Raw genomic sequence first — 19,509 nt, forward strand, 5'->3', positions numbered from 1 at the left:
TGGATTTTCATTATTTTAGCCATCTTCTTAACTCTTCTTGGATAATTTTATTCCAAGTGTGTTTAGTTATCATTCTGTTATTTACTCATAAAATGCTGTTTTAGAGTTCAGTCATTTTTCTCCCTGACCTATAGTACTAATAGCTAAATGGACCTTCACTTAGGCCATTTTTGATCTCAGGCCTTTATTAATATACTTGAAGTTCACTGTGAAAATCTTACTCTTTTCTTTCCTAGAAGTAATAGTTATTCTAAGATTGATGCCTGTCATTTCTTTGCATATTTTTATACTTAAAAAATATAGTCATAAGATATATATAATATTTTTTGCATCTTCTTAAACTTCAACTTGATGGAAAAATAATGTGTATCTAGTATTCTACAGCATGCTTTTTTCGCTCAATTTTTTGCTTTTGTCCATGTTAAAACATGACTGTTTAAGTTGATTTATGCATGTTGATATGTTACTCCATTCATTTTAACTGCTATTTAGCAGATTATTGAATAGTGGGCCTTCTATAAATATTCCTTTTCATGTCACCCTTTGCATAGGTCTTAGAGTATTATTTGAATTGAAGTTGATGTATGTCAGATTTGTCACTTCAAAGTTATTTTTTAGGTTACTTTTCCACAGACAACATAAGATAGTTTCTGTTTTTCTATAGCCAAATCAATACTTCATCACTTAATACTTAAATTTTACAAAATGGTTATGAAATGATATCTTATTGTAATAACAAGTGACCTTCCTTTTTTGTAATTGCCTCTAACCTGTGGAGCATAACGCTAATTTTGTCATAAGGGCACATAAATGTGGGTCTATAACACTCAATGTTTATTCTTTAGAATATTTCTGTTGATGAATTGTTAATTTTAATTTTATGAGATATTAAACAGTGAGTACTTAAGAGGAAAAAAAATCACAAAAATAAAAGTTGAATTTTTAATATTTATTGTTTATAAAAAAGCATCAACATTTTAAACATTGACTGGTTTTTTTTTTTGGTACTGGGGATCGAACTTGGGACCTTGCGCTCGCGAGGCAGGCGACGGCACCACTGAGCTAAATCCCTGGCCCATATTGACTGTTTTTTTGGTGTACAGTGTCTAAAAAGGAGCAACACAAATAAATTCTTATATGAACTACAGTGAAAATACCAATAGCACTTTACAAAAACAAATTCTTTCAGTTATCACACCTAAGGCAGACTGCACACATGACAACAGCATGTTCCGTACACACATGTCACTTACACTGACAGCAATGTGTTTTGCTTTCCTGGCCTTTTTATAGGACATAGTTGACATCTCACTGGTCTTGTCAGAAGCTTCTAAAATATAAACAAAATACAGTATTAAATTCTTAATATGTATTGTATGTTTAGAATAGGCGTCAACATTTTCACATCAGCTTTGTACTTACTTACAAAATCTAAAATAACATTGGAAATAAATTCCTATATGAATTACAATGAAAATACCAATAGAATTTTACAACAAAATAAGCTTTACTTCAACTGTTACACTCAAAGCAGTCTTCACATGTGACAGCTTCATGTTCTATGCAGATATCTTGCTTACACTGACAGCACATGTGCTTAGCTTTCCTTTCCTATGTGGCAGTCTGGTCACTTCTCTTCCTGTTTTATTAGGAGCTTCCTACTATATTGTACAACATGCACTTAGCAAGGAAATAAGATATCAGTAAAATAAAATATCAGACATGTAATGTGTGCTTAGAATAGACATCAACATTTTCACATCAGGGGTTTACTTGTTTACAAAACCTATAAGATAACATCAGAAATAAAAACCTACGTGAACCACAATGGTAAGCACAAACAAAAGTCTACCACAGAAATAATCTTTGCTTCAACTGTCACACCCAAGGCAGTCTTCACACTTGACAACTGCATGTTCCGTATACAAGTATCGCTTACACTGATAGCACATATGTTTTGTTTTCTTGTCTCATCAGCAACATCTACTCCACCTTTGATTTTGTTGTAGAACGTTTCCATCTCAGGCTTCTGTTTTGTCAAGGTTTCCCTATTAGTATTTCCATTATAGTGTAGTGTTGACATCAGCAGTACCAATTTGCTTTTCTTTACCACGTATGAGGCCAGGGTAAATCTTTCTGAAATCCAAAGATTGTACTGTACAATTCTGTTTTGAATTTACAACATTTCATTTGGAATTTCTTCTTTGTTCCTTTGTACAGTTCCTGCACTGGTCAACTTGTGCTCTTTTAACAAATGTAACATCAATTGGAAACTGGTAAACCATTTGTCAAATGTCACATTCTGATTAGTTTGGGAGATGGGAGCAACAAGTCTCTTTACAACATCATTCAGTCTATTACTATACAAATAGGGACCTGATGGCTGAGTTCCAGGACAAATATCTAAATCAAAAGCATAATAAATCTATGCATCTACAAGGGCATACATTTTTATGCCATATTTTGACCCATCGTTTTTCTATAAGTTTTTTACATTCCTGCGGTTACCATGAGAAATCCCTGCTAAGAGCTGGGTGTGGTGGCACATGCCTGTAATCCCAGCACTTGGAAGACTGAGGCAGGAGAATTGCCATGAATTTGAGGCCAGCCTGGGATATATAGTGAGGGCCAGTCTGAACTACAAAACAAGACTCTGTTTCAAAAAAAAAAAAAAATCCCTGGTAAGGACAGCAGATCTATGAATGCTTTCAGTTCAGCTAGTGAGCTGTCACAATAAGTATATTTTTGAACATGGCTATGGGTACATACATACAGAATATTTTACTTGCATTTCAGCCTTATTGTATTTTGCAGCATCTTGTAGCATTTTGTCTGTTATAATTTCCAACATCAAATGGTAGTGCTGGCATTCTGTCCTATTTGTTTCATTCTTGCCAAGACCTTCACTATGTTTTTGGACTTAGTTCTAACACTGGATTATTCTATTTGGTTGCCTGGCCATTTTGCAACATTTCAACTAGTTAAATACGTACTCACATTGCTGTTTTCTTCATCCTCTGAATCAAGGAGGTCTGCATTCCCTGTGTCTGTATCAGTCAATTTTTGTTCAATTTCACTGTCACAGGATCTTTGGCTCACATGGCCAATGTCAGAATCATCATCACCATACACCCACACCACCCTTCTTTTATGAAAACATGTGTTTTACCATAATGGATCATCTTCATCATCCATGCATGAGTAATCTGATGATTTACTTTTGACCTCCAGAACTTGCAAATCTGGTTTTTCATGTGCCATTGTACTTAATTTTGGCTACTTCTACCAGCAAAATAAAAAGAAAACTTTTAAAAACAAATCCTGGAGTGGTGTGGGTCCATTGGCCCCTCTGTGATGCTTGGGTAAGCATATGCAAAACCAGTTAGGTGGAGCATAACATAGATAAAAATCCTGTTTTGTCAATTTTGCACATGTGCACACACCTTGCTGTTCATTTTATCAAGTAGGTAAACACATAGATTGCTTCCTGTATCCCTCAGAGAAAGGTACTGAAAGGCACTGATGGCTACTATTACTCTAAAGTACAAATTTACAGTAGAAAAGTAAGGGATAGGTCCACTGGACTCAATGTCATGCTCAGTGGGTTAGCCTATGTTTGTACTTTCCCATTGCTGGACACAATACCTGACACACACTTACTTAAGGAGAGATTTAATTTGACTCATGTTTTAAGGGTGTTCAGTCCATAGTCAGCTTGTTCTAAGCAGAAACATCATGGCTGAAGGGGATGGTGGAGCAGAGCTGCTTAGTTTGTGGTGTCTGGGAAGCAGAGTAGGGGAACAGTGTCAGAAAGGAGGGAGGGACCAGGTACAGTATCCAAGGCTATGCCTCCAAGACCCATCCAGATAACCCCAGAAGTATGTTCCACCAATCCCTTGGGTGGTTCCCAAGCCAATCACACTTAGCTGTCACAGAGCCTTTGTTTACTTTTGTTTATGCTATATTGTACTATGCCATACAATTAGATAATTAAGTACTTTATAACTATATAAATAACATACCATATAATTATATTAACATTTTTATATCTTGGCTTTTGCAGGAGTCTTTTATTCAGGATACCTAGTTTTATTCTGTGTTAGGTGTATCGCGGATTTTTTCTCTCAATCTTTGGTTTATTAACTTTAGCTCATATAGGGCAGCTTATTTTAACTTTAATGAAGTTGAATTTTTCAGTTTTTGCTTCAGCTATTTGTTTCTTTGGAAATTTTCAATTGATCTGTGGTAATGATGACATTTCTCTATGATTTCCTACTAGTTTTAAAGCTTTATTTTTTCATTTGTATCTTTAAATAACAGAATATGTTTTTATGTGTATTGAAGACAGGAGTAGGCCAACTAGCTCTCCCTGTACCATTTGAATGGACTGTCTTCCAAACTGATTTGTAATACTGCCTCTGTCCTGCTCTGAGTATCCATATATATCTGGCCATGTTTCCAGGATATCTTTTTTTTTGGTACCGGGGATCGAACTCGGGTCCTTGCACTTATGCAGCAGGTGGCAAAACCACTGAACTAAATCCTTGGCCCAAGGATATCTTTTTTTTCGGTACCGGCAATTGAACTCAGGACCTGTGCTTGCCTGGCAGGGATTGAGCCACTGAGCTACATTCCTGGCCTTCCAGGATATCTTCTGTTCCATTGTTTTATTTGTTTAACTTATGTTTTAAAAATAAATCATAATATAGGCTGGGTGGCAATTTTTTATGTTTATGTTTGTGTGTATAGATATTATTCACTTCTCTATGAAGATCAAAATACCCTTATTATAGACTTTTAAAGCTGTTATAGAAGACTGATTTTATTGATGTCTTTGCTGATTTCTTTAGCAGTAGTTTTCTTTGAGTACTTTACAATAGTGACTTGTAAGGTTAGTTTGAATAGAAGGGTCATTATCTCTATTTTACCACCTTCACTCTTAAACCCTTCCATTACTCATCCTTCCTTGACTAATAGTTTTACAGTTATTTCTGTTTTCTCTAGTCTAGAACCAGTTACTATCTTGACAATTCAGGGATCCTGCATTACTAATACTCTACTGGGTACATCATAAACATGCTTACCACACTTCTTTATTTTGAAGTTTGTTTCCCTGTGACTTTAAAAAAAATTTTTTTTTTTTTGATACAGCTTTGTGTTAAGTAAGTTCTAGACAGCCTGTTTCCAAGAACTGGGGCTTCACTTCATTACTAGTTTCAGATGTTGAGTGTGGTAACTGTCTTCTGCCTTGAATAGCCATTTTGAGTTGTCTTTATTCCTTACCTGCCTCTGTCAGCTTTTGAATCTTGAGCCATGTGTCATATTCAGTCTGACTCACTGCAGTGAGGTTAGCTAAAATTTTTTTTTTTTTGTTACTGGATGAGAAATAAAGAAAAAATTTTAGGGCCGGGGATTTAGCTCAGTTCTGGAAGTCTTCCTTTATGATTATGTATCTTTACCAGTTGTGATAAAAAATACAGTGACTGTTGCTGGTGACTGTCGTCCAGTGGCAAGGCAGGCTCATAAAAACATTATGGTGTGTCCTCATTCACCTTATTCACTGAATCTGGCACCATGTGACTTCTGGCTCTTCCTCAATATCAAAATGACCATGTAAAGTAAATGTTTTGAATTGATTCAGAACATCAAGGCAGCAACAACAGCACAACTAAAGACATTCACCAAAGAGGATTTCCAGAACTGCTTCAGAAAGTGGCAAGAATGGTGGGATAAGTGTGTTCAAAGTGAGGGGAAGTATTTTGAGAGGATTTAATGATAATGGGTCTTTTGTGTAATAAATTTTACAAATTTAAATATTCACTGTTTTTTTTTTTTTTTTTTTTTTGGTACCAGGGATTGAACTCAGGTCCTTGCGCTTGCGAGGCAGTCGACAAGAACCACTGAGCTAAATCCCTGGCCTCGCTGTATTTTTCAATCACACCTCATACATGCATATCATGTGCTTTGATTTATATCTACTAAGGGCTTTCTTGCTGCATCATAGCAGGGAGGAGAGTGCCATAGAACCAGACAAATCAAGTATGTCCCCTCTCTGTTATTCTGTTATGCATCTTGTGAAGTCTTTCCTGCCACCATGGGGGCCTCACCTTCATGACCTCATCTAATCCTGACCTTCCAAAGGCCCTACCTTCAAATGCTATCAACATATGAATTTGGGGATTAAGTTTCCAATGATGGACTTTTGGGAAACACCTTCAAACTATAGTAATTGCCTAAATTAAGTTATTAATATACTTCTCAAGGTACAGAGGTGAGTCAGAAATTACTCTTTTTGCCATGAGAGATAGAAAATATGTTTTCCCTGGCTCAGTATTGTGCTTTTCAGGTGTACCTTTGAGTTGATTGGTTAATTTGGTTTTCTGACTTTTTGAAGTTCAGTGTTACTCGTAGAGATTCTTTATTGTATCTGACAGTTGCCACAGTACTTCCTATTGGACAGGATAGAGGTAGATGTCCATAAGAACCTTATAGCACTGTGGTTCCAAGTCCTTTTTGATGTTTCAGGAGCCTTTTTGTGACCAGAGCTGCCAAGTGATCTGTCTTCATTTTCTGCTTGCCAGGTTTGGGACCACAAGGCTGAAGACCAAAAGCACATTACTTCTTACTCGAACCACTCAGTTTTCCTTCTGCTTTTTCTAGTATCATATTTATCTGTTAGATAAGGACTTGGAGTGAGTTAGTCACTTGTTTTAAGTTTTGCCCTCAATTTCATTCCATTCTTATGAATCTGGCAGTTGATAGTTGTCAAGTTTTAATTGACTAGTCCTATAAAAGCTAAGGGGAATGCAACATTCAGCCAAGATCTGTCAATATGAAGGTAATGAATCCATTTGAATAGTGTTTGCCACATTTTCCTTTTATTAGGAACTTTTTTTTTTTTTTTGGTACTGGGGATCAAACTTGGGACCTTGGGCTTGCGAGGCAGGCGGTGGAACCACTGACCTAATTCCCTGGCTCTATTAGGAACTTTTGTAAAGAAATGACATTCTTGCTTGTTTCTTGAAGCACAAAGGGCAGGATTTTGAGAAATAGCTATGTGATTCTCAGGAGAAAACATTCTTTTACTATGAAATATACTTGCCAGAAATTTTGGAAAAATTGAAATCTAAATTAGAAAGATATAACTGTAATGTGTTTGGTGTAAAAACTATCTCAAAATATTTTAGCTAGTATTTCTTTTTTTCTGGGGATTGAACTTGGGACCCTGCGCTTGCAAGGCCGGTGGTGGAACCACTGAGCTAAATCCCTGGCGCTAGCTAGTATTTTTGAGAACAGAGTTTTTTTTATTAGTAATTGTGGGGTTTTATTGAAGTAAAAATGTATAATAGACCACAGTGATGCCTACTGGTAAAAAACACATGATTAACTCAACTAATGGAAACAATTCCAGTTTTAATAGTAAATATTTCTATTCATAATTCTTATTTTTTTGCCTTATTTTTATTTAATTTGATTGGAGCCAAGAATTGAAGCTCACTTGTAATTGATACAATTAAAATGTAATTGAAATGAAAATAAATTCAAATTTTCAAAAATATTTTCTAATTATAATATGTATATAATTACAATTTCCTAACCATAATTAAGAAAAAAGTGTTTACACATTTGGTAATGTTTGTTTCATTACATATATTCCTTTGAGTACCATGATTAATGCTCATTTTTTAAGCATACTAAAATTTCAATATTAAAGATTCTGTTTAAGTTAATAAGGTTATTTAGTTTCCTTTTGAACAATGACAGTGTACTTTGTTGGGGAGCTTTATTAACTGTGTTAACTCATTGGAAATTCATATTTAGTCTATCCCTTTTTGCTGCAAATAACTTTTTAAAAATAAAAATAACATCTTCTTTCTTTAGCCTTAAAGTATTTGTCATCTTTTGTATACCATATTTATTGGACTGCAGTAGTTTTTAGTGCATTTTGGCTGTAATGTTTATTATGACATCACTGTAATCTATATGCAGTATGTGATTTCAGATGGTTTTAGTGTTAAATATTTTCATAATTATGCTAGCTTTGGCAGTTCACTTGGAACTTTTCACATCTCTTTAATGAACATGTTTTACTTCTGGGCCTTTTGAGGCAACAACATGTTTCAAAAATTAGTAGTATGATTTTAATGCTAACATTGTCCAGAAGTGTATAACTCGATATTTTTAAGGATCTAAGTTGAACTATAAGTAGTTTAGTTTTAATTCACAGTAGTAGTCTTTCAGTATTTAAAGACTGTAACATTCCTCAAAATAACAAAACATATCATATTAAAGATTGAATTGTGAAGCTGTTTGGTGGAATGAAATACTCTGATGTTACTCTTGGCATTAATTTTAAAAATTTAAGTTCTTGCAAAAGTTTTTTTTTTTTGTTAACAAAATGTTTTACTTTTTGCTGGTATGAACTTTCAGTTTCCCCCTATAGTATCACTAGCATCTGAAGCCATTTTCTTTTAAAAGATTCACCTTTTATTATTGTATATTTCTCTTAGTGTGATATTGAATAAGAATTACTTTTTTTTTTTTGAACAGGGTCTTGCTATGTAATTCAGGCTGGTCTTGAACTCAGTATGTAGCCCATGCTGGCCTCAAACTCGCAGCAGTCCTCCTGCCTCAGCCTCGCAAGTGCAGGGACTATAGGCATGCACCTTTATGCCTGGCCAGGAATTACTTTTTTCTAAAGGAGATCTTGTCATGATTCTCACTTGCTTCTAATTCCCTATTATATCAGTAAATTTAATGATTAGTCTTTATTTGCTCTTAAAATCTTTTCTTGAAATACATAAAATAGAAACAATGATCATGTTATGTTATAAAATGTTATTATTGATTATAGAACTGATGTATAGTACAACATCATTTATCTTTTATATAGGTATCTGTGTTGTCTGACTCTGCATCTTTCTTTCATTTTAAAGTGTGCTTTTATCTTTAAAAAAGAGAATAAGTTATCACATATCTTTACATCATTTTACCACCTTACCTGATTTTTTCCCTTCCAATGCCTATCTTCTTGAAGAAACAATTTGTGCTTATTAGGTCTGTTGATAACTTCTCATTCATTTGTTATTATTAGAACATAGTTGCAGTACATAATGATTATATCTCTTGCAGGAAATTGGTACATGTACATAATACATCTTAATTATTTTTTTATTGGTTTTCCCTCCTCTTCTTCCTCCTTTCATCTCTTGATCTCTTTCCCATTTGAGGAGAATTCTGTCTCCCTTGCTCTTTATTTATTTTTTATTTTTTATTTATTTTTTTGTACTGGGGATCGAACTCGGGTCCTTGTGCTTGCGAGGCAGGCGATGAAACCACTGAGCTAAATCCCTGGCCCCCTTGCTCTTTATTAATATTTGGGCAAGAGTTAAAAAACATCATATCACAGTGATACATGCATACCCATGTTTATAGCAGCACAATTCATAATAACTAAATCTTGGAAGCAGGCTATATGTCCATCAATAGACAAATGGATAAAGAAAATGGTATTTACACATAATAGAGTACTGTCCTGCCATAAAAGAGGATAAACTTGAGTCATTTGTAGGACAGTGGATGTACCTTGAGACCATAACATTAAGTGAAATAAATCATTTCTTTGTTGAACTACTCATTTACTGTTTCTACTCCTGTCCTTTCTCTGGAACTACTACATTTTCTTATAGATTGGATTACCAAATCCTGAAACAGGTCAACTAGAATGAGGACTAAGTATATCTCTGTGCTACTGTGTACCACATTACTACTGAATCTATCCATACTTTTAGCTTGTGATCTTGTTCTTCCATTTTTAACATTGTGTACTCTGCCCTTGTTTGACCAACCATCATTCCTTATAATAGGTATGCTTCATACATTTATACTGTTTTGCTTTGTCTTATGGGTCTCCCTCTCATTCATCATTTATCCTCCAACCTTAATCTAAAATATATCTACAGTGGTTTTACAGGCCTAACTTATGACTCTTTGTGCTGCTGTTACTTAAAAATAAAAAAGTAACTGCTGTCATAGAATTGGTTATATGTGTTTGATAGATTCTGAAATCGTTGAAGACAAGCATTATATCTAATTTATATTAGTAAGTAAATTAGTGATTAGAACATAAGGGCATTATATAAATATTGAATCAGAACAGGAAAAGAATGTTCATTTGAATTTTATAAAAGATAAAATTATAGGGCCGGGGATTTAGCTCAGTGGTTTCACTGCCTGCTGCGCAAGCACAAGGACCCGAATTCGATCCCCGGTACCAAAAAAAAAAAAAAAGATACATTATACATTAAAATATGTATAACTTAAGTTTATATGTGAAACTTAAAAATATATAGAAACTGTAAAACTTAAAAATATATAAAAAGTTAAACTATTTCTAATGTGAATAATAATTCAGTGAGCACTGTTAAGTAGGATACAGAAGAATAGTGATGTTTAAGATTAATCATTAAAGTTGACTAAGAAGATAGCTTGGATTCTAAATAGTGAGGAGTTAAGTATATGAACAATGTAGTTGAATATTAAGACCTTTCTTTTCACTTTGTGCTTAGATAGAGATGGAAATTTTTAAGAGTTTCCATTGAACCGTCTTTTCTTTTGCAAAAGCCATAGATAAGAGCAGTAATTTAAACTACTGGTTATTTTTAAAATGCTGTTTGAAAATGAACATTATGAAATTTGGTTACAATGTGTAGATTGTCAGGCGTAAAAAATAAAGCTAGAAGTCTATGTAATCTTATTATCCATAAACTACATATATTGCACAACATTGTTTTGGGGCCTTTAATGTGATTGATGTGTTTCTTTTTCCTTTCTTTAAAATATCAATAGGACGATCATGAAAGCTGTGGCTCTAATTCTACTAATCGCAGTAGTACTGAGAACACAAAATCGTCACTAAAACCCCGGAGAATTCAGCAGGCTGCTCCTACAGATCCTGATTTACCACCAGGTAACTTCTAATGAGGTTGACAGTGACCATATTGCAGTTGTTACTGATCCTTGTTTTAGTGTTTTGTAGAATATACACTTTTAGGCAGTATGTAAATGTGCATTTGCTGCATGGTTTCAAAACATGTTGGGTCCAGAGCCAACATTTGTGAGGACAAATGACTTTCATTCAGATTTTAATTCTTTTTTGTAGCAAGTAATTGAGTTTCTTTTTTTTTTTTTTTTTTTGGTACCAGGGATCGAACTCGGGATCTTGTGCTTTCGAGACAGGCAGTGGAACCGCCGAGCTAAATCCCCAGCCCCACATTTTCTTTATCCAGTCTCCAGTTGAGGGGCATTGGGGCTGTTTCCAAGTTTTAGCTATCACAAACTGTGCTGCTATGAACATGGGTGCACATATATCGCTGTGGTATGATTCTTTTAATTCTTTGGGGAAGATCCCCAGCAGTGGAATAGCGGGGTCAAATGGGACTTCCAGTCCTAGTTGTTTGAGGTATCTCCATACTGATTTCTACAGTGGTTGCACCAGTCTACACTCCCACTGGCAGTGGAGCAGGGTTTCTCTTTCCCCACAGCCCTGCCAGCATTTGTTATTGGTTGATTTCATGGTAGCAGCCATTCTTTCTGGAGTGAGATGGAATCTCAGCATTGTTTGCATTTGCATCTCTCGAATGACCAGTGATGTTGAACATTTTTTCATGTATTTATTTGCTATTTGTACTTCTTTGTCTGAGAAATGTCTGTTCATTTCAGATGCCCATTTTCAGATTGGGTCTTTAAATTTGGGAGGTCTGATCTTTTTAAGTTCTTTAGAGATTCAAGATGTAGACCTTTGTCTGAGGAAGAGCAGGTGAAGATTTTTTCTCACATTGTGGGTTGTCTTTTCACACTGCTGGTGTTTCTTTCATTGTGCAGAAGCTTTTTAATAAGAGGAGATCCCACTTGTTGACTGTTTGTGCTCGTTCACGGGCAACTGAGGTTTTGTTCATAAAATCTTTTCCTACACCAATGTCTTCAAGAGTTGTACCTAACCTCTGTTCCAACTGGTTCAGATTTTCTATTTTAATATTTAGATCTTTAATCCATGTTGATTTTAGTTTAGTGCATGGTGAGAGATATAGGTCTAGTTTTAATCTTTGGCAAGTTGAAGCCCAATTTTTCCAGCACCATTTATTAAAGAGGCTATTTTTCCTCCAGTGAGGGTGTTTGGCTCCTTTGTCGAAGATGAGATGGCTGAGTGTGACTGGCGTTGTTTCTGCATCTTCTAATCTGTTCCACTGGTCCTCAAGTCTGTTTCTTTGCCAGTACCATGCTGTTTTTATCACAGTAGCTTAGCTTTGTAGTATAGTTGCAGGTTGGGAATTGTGATACCCCCTGCCATGTCTCTGTTACCTAGAATTGCTTTTGCTATTCTGGGACTCTTCTTGTTCCAAATGAATTTTTGGATTGTTTTCTCAAGGTCCATGAAGTATGCTGCTGATATCTCAATTGGAATTGCATTGAATCTATATAGCAGTTTTGGAAGTATGGCCATTTTCACTCTATTAATCCTTCCTACCCAGGAGCAGGGGATGTCTGTCCATTTTCTGATATCATCTTCAATCTCTCTTTTCAGAGTGCCACAGTTTTCAGAGAAGAGGTCTTTGATTTCCTTCGTTAGGATGATTCCTAGGTATTTCAGTTTTTTGGATGCTATTGTGAAAGGAATTATTTGCCCTATTTGTCTCTCAGTGAGTCTGTCATTGGTGTAGAGGAAAGCTATTGATTTTTGTGTGTTGACCTTGTAACCAGCTACTTGACTGAATTTGGTTATTAAGTCTAGAAGACTTTTGGTGGAGTTCTTGGGGTCTTCTATATAGAGTATCATGTCATCTGCCAATAATGAGAATTTGACTTCTTCATTACCTATCTTTATTCCTTTTATTTCTTTCTCTTGTCTAATTGCTGTGGCTAATGTTTCCAGAAGTATATTGAACAAGAGTGGTGATAGTGGACATCCTTGTCTTGTTCCTGATTTTAGTGTGAAGGATTTCAGTTTTTGACCATTTAGTATGATATTGGCAGTTGGTTTTTCATAGATGACTTATCAGTTTGAGGTAGAGACCATCTATTCCAATTTTTTGTAGGGTTTTTATCATAAATGCATGTTGGATTTTGTCAAATGCTTTTTCTGCGTCTATGGAGATAATCATATGGATTTTGTCCTTGGCTCTATTGATATAGTGCATTACATTGATTGATTTACGTATGTTGAACCATCCCTGCATCCCTTGGATGAATCTCACTTGATCAGGGTGTATGATCTTGATGATCTGCATTCTGTTTGCCAGTATCTTATTAAGGATTTTTGCATCTATGTTCATTATTGAGATTGGCCTATAGTTCTCCTTTTCAGTTGGGTCTTTCTCTGCTTTGGGGATCAAGGTGATGCTTGCTTCCAGGAAAGAATTTGCAAGCATTGCTTCCCTTTCAATTTCACTGAAGAGTTTAAACAGTAGTGGCAGTAGTTCCTCTCTAAATGTCTTGTAGTATTCAGCAGTGAAGCCATCAGGGCCCTGGCTTTTCTTAGTTGAAAAGTTTTTAATTATGTTTTCAATTTCATTGGTTCATATTGGGTTGTTTAGAATTTTTAGGTCTTCGTTCAACTTTGGTAATTCATATGTATCTAGAAATCTGTCCATTTCTTCTGTGTTTTCCATCGTATTGGCATATAAGTTCTGGAAGTAGGTATTGATGATCCTCTGGATTTCTGCTGGGTCTGTTGTAATTTCACCCTTTTCATTCCTAATTGCATGGATTTGGGCCTTTTCTTTCCTTTTTCTGATAAAGTTGGCTAAGAGTTTGTCAATTTTGTTGATTCTTTCGAAGAACCAACTCTTGGCTTCATTGATATTTTGTATCTTTCTCTTAGTCTCCATTGCATTGATTTCTGCTCTGATCTTTATAATTTCTTCCCTTGTATGAGCTTTGGGGTTGTCCTGCTCTTCTTTTTGTAGACGCTTGAGGTTCAGCATCAGGTTGTTTAATTGGGCTCGTTCTGTTTTCCTAATATGTGTATTCAGTGCTATGAATTTCCCTCATAAGACTGCTTTCATTGTGTCCCATAGATTCCGATATGTTGTATTGTCATTGTCATTTAATTGAAGGAACTGTCTGATTTCTTCTTTAATTTCCTCTGTGACCCATTGGTTATTCAGAAGTGTGTTGTTCAATTTCCACGTGTTTATGAAATTTTTTGAGTTTCTTTTGCTATGGATCTCCAATTTCATCGCACTATGGACTGATAATATACAGGGATAACTTCAGTTCCTTTGCACTTACTTATACATGATCTGTGTGTGAGTATGTGGTCTATTTTGGAGAATGACCCATGTGCAGCTGAGAAGAATGTGTATTCTGATTTTGTGGGGTGTAAGACTCTGTAAACATCTGTTAAGTTCATTTGTTCAAGAGTTCGATTGAGTTCTGGTATTTCATTACTTATTTTTTGTCTAGTTGATCTATTTGTGACAGTGGGGTGTTGAGGTCCCCCACTACAATTGTATTAGTGCATATATGACTTTTCATGTCCGTTAGTATTTGTTTTATATAGTTGGGTGCACTAGTGTTTGGTGCTTATGTGTTTATTTTTATCATGTCTTCCTCTTGGATTGTTCCCTTTACAAGGATTTAGTGTCCTTCTTTGTCTCTCTTAGTCAGTGTCAGTTTGAAATCTACGTGATCTGCCAAGAGGATAGCTACTCCTGCTTTTTTTCGGATTCCTGTCGCATGGAGTATTGTTTTCCACCCTTTAACTTTCAGTCTATGAGTTTCATTTTAAATTAGGTCTGTTTCTTGTATGCAGCATACTGTGAATTGAGACCATTAATGTTGATGGTTATAACTGAAATGCATTGACTTATCATTGCCATGACTTTTTCTTTTTGTTGGCTTCTCCCCCTTTACATTTAATTTCTTGTGCCAGATGGGTTCATTCTGCTTTGCTTCCTGGGGTTGTGATCCTTAATGTCTGTTCCTAGGATATTGTGTAAAATTTTTTGGAGTGCTGGTTTGATATTCACGAAGTTCCTAAGGTGCTCTTTGTCATGAAAGTATATTATTTCTCCATCCATTTTGACAGATAGTTTTGCAGGGTACATCAATCTGGGTTGGCGGCTGTTTTCTTTTAGGCTTGGAATATATCACTCCAAGCTCTTCTTGCCTTGATGGTTTGTGTTGAGAAGTCTGCTGTGATTCTGATGGGCTTTCCTTCGTATGTGATTTGTTGCTTTTCTCTGACTGCTTGGAGAACTTTGTTCTTCTGTTGAGTTTCTGAAATCTTAACAATTATATGCCTGTGTGTAGATATTTTTTTGATCAAGGCTATTGGAGTCCTATATGCCTCACTTATCTGTATGTCAAGCTCTTTTCCCCTTCTTGGGAAGTTTTCTACCATTACTTCTGTGAAGAGTTTTTTTATGTCATCTGCACTTTCTCCTGTTTCTTCATTGAGTCCAATCAGTCTTATGTTATTTTTCTTTGCATCGTCTAGCAGCTGCTGGATTGTGTTCTCATGTTCCCTTATAATTTTGAAGCAATTTTTCTTTTCCTGGTCATTAATTGCAATCTTATCTTCTATATCTGAAATTCTGTCCTCACATTGGCTCATTCTGCTATGTAGACTTTCAGTGGAGTTTTTCATGTGCTGGAAATCTATTTGCATCTGTTTTATGGATTCCATTTGTTTCCTATGTTAGGATTCCATCATGTTCCTCAGATCTTCTATTTTTTATCTATGTCCTCTCTAGATTTATTAATCATGTCTTGCACTAGGAGCACAATTTCTCCTGTTATCTGAGAAATTATTTGTGATTTCCTTTTTTCCAGATCCTCTTTTTGTTGCCAGTTCAGTGGGTCCAGGTGGTTGAGTATCAGAGTGTTCCATCTCATTTCCCTTTGGAGTTGCTGTAGGTGATCTGGAAGTCTGGTTTTGAATCTTATTTATGTGTTTTCTCATTTAGAGTGGGGGGGAAGGGGTAGTGCTCTTGGCGCCCGTGAGGATCACCTCCTCTGATCTGGGAGAGGTGGGTCAGGGGCTGGGAGTGTCGTTAGAGATGAAGCCCCTTCCTTTGGGCCGGGAGCCGCAGGACAGATGGTGGCCCAAGAGCCCTTTCCTCTAGGCTGGGAGCAGTGGGAGGGATGCTGGCCGGGAAGCCTCTTCCTCTGGACCAGGAGCAGTGGGACGGTGGCTCAGAAACCCCTACCTCTGGGCTGGGAGTGGCGGGAGGGATGGCCCACCCCTGTATACTTGTTTTCGATGCCAAAGGGTTGTAAGCTTTCTGTTGATTTAAAATAGTTAATTTTTGACTGTCTTTTGGCACCATCGATTGTCAGAGCCTAGTGTTAAATACACCATTTGTTAGCCGTGTCTTCTTCAAGTATGTATTCCAAGTTACAGTTGAAGTGAACATTGTTAGCCAGTGCTATAGTGGTGTCAGTGCTGATTAATTCTTCAAATCTGTACCTACAAATTTGTTTGTCCCTCTGGCTTTTGGGTAGATTAGTTGGTATGAGGTAGTACTAGAAGAAATACTTTATTTCTAAATGTTTCCTGGTTTGCTTAGCGATGGTTCCAGAACTTTCCTAAGTTTTTCTTACTAATTAACTCCTTGAGAAAAATAAAGAGAATTAAACTTTAAATTACATTAAACCTGTTGCTTATTCTTCATTAAATGTCTAAACACTTTCTCTAAATTTGACTACATATTTCCTTAAAATTTTCTGTGTTAGTTCATGGTATAGTAACATTGGTGTCTTTTCTTGCTCTTGCTCCTTCTCTTCTTCCCTCTCCTGGTCAGTTTTAGATTTAATTGTTGACTCTTGCTCCATATTTTGTTTCTTCTAAGAAGTAACTTGCTGTTAAAAAAAGTTTAAATTTGTTATCACAGACAGAAACTTTCTAACCTGCAAGTGTTCAATATCGTCCCTAAACTTTAGATGGCTCTCTAGAGCTTATGTAAGAATTTAGACCATTATCGTGGTAATGAGCCTGTTTTTAGTGACATACAACATAGAGCATCCTTTTTTTTCTTTTTTGTTTTTTTTTTGGTACTAGGGATCGAACTCAGGACCTCGTGCTCACCAGGCGGGTGCTGTGCTGCTGACCTAAATCCCCAGCCTGAGCATCCTGTTTTTTGAGACATAAAGCAGAAATGTGTTCTACTAGAACTACTTGAGGCAGCTTTTCATTTAGTGTGTGCTTTTCTACCTTAACTAAGAGGAACACGTATTCTCTGTTATACAAATATAAATCGTAGTTAGGGAATTGCTTTAAGAAGTAAATGAATCGGGCTGGGGATTTAGCTCAGTGCCACCATGCTTGACTCACAACCACAGGGCCCTGTGTTCGATTCCCAGTACCAAAATAAGGAAAAAGTAAATGAATCTGTTGGCCAATTATTGGGAGTTAGAGCAGCTAAACTTAATTTTGCCAAAAGAAACAAGGGATAATTTGAGAGTCCAATTGGATAAATGATAAATTACAGACATTCCTCATTTAACTACCAAGTTCCATTCCCTTGGCTGGGTCGTTACATGAATCGGTTGCTAAATGAGGAATTTTATATAATATGTACATTACAATATTCGGAACAAAGAAGTGGTCAAAGGAAACCCCAGCTTGATAACTTGGCTTTTATTTGCATAACTCTTTACATGCAGTACTGTCATGTATAACAGAACATAAAACTACAGCACTGTATTGTACAGTACAATCAGCAAAAATTACAGTGCTATATAAACAAGGTGTAGTGTACAAAAAAAGACATTGGGGCTCTATAAACAAGATGTACAGAACTGTACAGAAAAAGATGGGTTGTAAATCTGAGCAGTGGATCCTAAGTCTGAACAGTTGTCAAACAGATCATTAAACAAGGAACATCTGTATTTTATTTAAAGGATAACCCATATGGTTATTTGAAGACCTATTTCTGGCAACCATATCCTGCCTGGGAATCATATTAAGGTTCTTTCATAGCAAGGTAAATTCCCATTTTCAGAGTTTTCTTGGGCAAGGTTATTTCTTCTGGGGTTTGTGGTTATAGTTTTGGAATTTGAGCATTTATATGTAGCCAGAGATGATTTTTGAGAAAAATTTTAATGTTATCAATAGTCAGACATTTATTTTACTTCTTTGAAGGATAGGTTACTTTCTAACAGTCAATATCTAATATCCTCCTTGCAGTATCTATTCATGTTATCTAGAGCAGTCTTTTTTACACTGTGGATCTTGACTAGTGTATTATTAAAGCAATTTAGTGGATCACGGCAAGTACTTGAAAAAAAATGTGACATAGCCAGACATAGTAGTGCATGCCTATAATCCTGGCACTCTAGGATAATCACAAATTCAGGCCCAGCCTGGGCAACATAGTGAGACCTTGAATTAGAATACAAAAGAAAAGAATATCATACAATAGGAGAAAGGAATGGCTAGGAATGTAGCTCAGTGAGAAGGCCCTGGGTTTGGTCCCATTACCACCATCAACAAATTTATACATATATTTTAATATATAAAAATATATATGTCTCAGAATATATATATAATTTATATATACCTATAAATATACATCACAGAATAGAAGACCTAGCATATTGGCATTTAATAAAATTTAGTAATTTTTCAAGAAATGTGGTTGTCCTGAGATTTGATTTTTTTTTTTTTTTTTTGGTACCAGGGATCAAACTTGGGACCTTGTGCTTCACAGGCAGGCACTGGAACCACTGAGCTAAATCCCCAGACCCTGATGTGTTATTTTTTATTGGGAAGCTCAAAACAGTTTGAATCTGATTTCAAGCATACACACTTTCTTTAAGTTAATGATGTATAGTGCAATATCTTTAATTACTGCTAATAATAAGTATTGAATTGTGGCTTTAGTAATTTTTGTAAAATATTCTGCTTTAGAGAGATAGTTTAATGATGCTTTATTCATTTATGCTTTCCTTTATATTCTCTGCATTTCATTCATTCATTGAGATGCTGAGAATCAAACCGAGGACTTCATGTATGCTAGGCTAACATTCTACCACTAAGCCATACCACCACCTATGCACTTTCAAAATTGGTATATAATTTAGGGCAGCGATGGCAAACCTTTTAGAACTTTCAATGATAACAAACAGCCTGGTGCAGCTTGTGTGCCATACAGTTTACTACCATTGCTTTAGGGTATTTGCATACCTATTGAAGTATATGAATAGACCTTAACTAAGGCCTGTGATGTAATCCACATTTTGTGAATGAGAAAATTGAAACTCAGATATTTTGGAATACATGGTGAGACATTATTAAATTGTAGTAATATACTCAGATTTTTCAGTTTTCTGCAGAAAATATTGAATAGAAAATAGAGGACAGTGTGTGTGTGTGTGTGTGTGTGTGTATGCTGCACACACGTGTGTCTGTTTGTGCTTAAATTCTTGCCATTTTGGGCGTTTAGGACTTGGTTTTCTGATAAAATCTCTTGAAGGAAGTTTAATAATAGTTGGAAAAGATGTCAG

At 35.7% G+C, this 19,509-nt stretch overlaps 1 protein-coding gene across 9 annotated transcripts in view; it reads left to right on the top strand.

Moving 5' to 3' along the window:
- Positions 1-19,509, top strand: part of Vps13b (vacuolar protein sorting 13 homolog B) — a 728,055-nt gene that overhangs the window by 17,354 nt on the left and 691,192 nt on the right. For all 9 annotated transcript variants that reach the window (XM_087190742.1, XM_087190740.1, XM_087190746.1 and 6 more), the window contains one exon: positions 10,849-10,969. In XM_087190742.1, coding sequence (XP_087046868.1) covers positions 10,849-10,969 — 121 coding nt within the window. The remainder of the gene's footprint in view (positions 1-10,848; positions 10,970-19,509) is intronic.

This window comes from Heterocephalus glaber, unplaced genomic scaffold, assembly GCF_053883595.1.
Source record: "Heterocephalus glaber isolate CG9 unplaced genomic scaffold, H.glaber_assembly_v1.0 deba00001555, whole genome shotgun sequence".
Lineage (NCBI taxonomy): Eukaryota > Metazoa > Chordata > Mammalia > Rodentia > Bathyergidae > Heterocephalus > Heterocephalus glaber.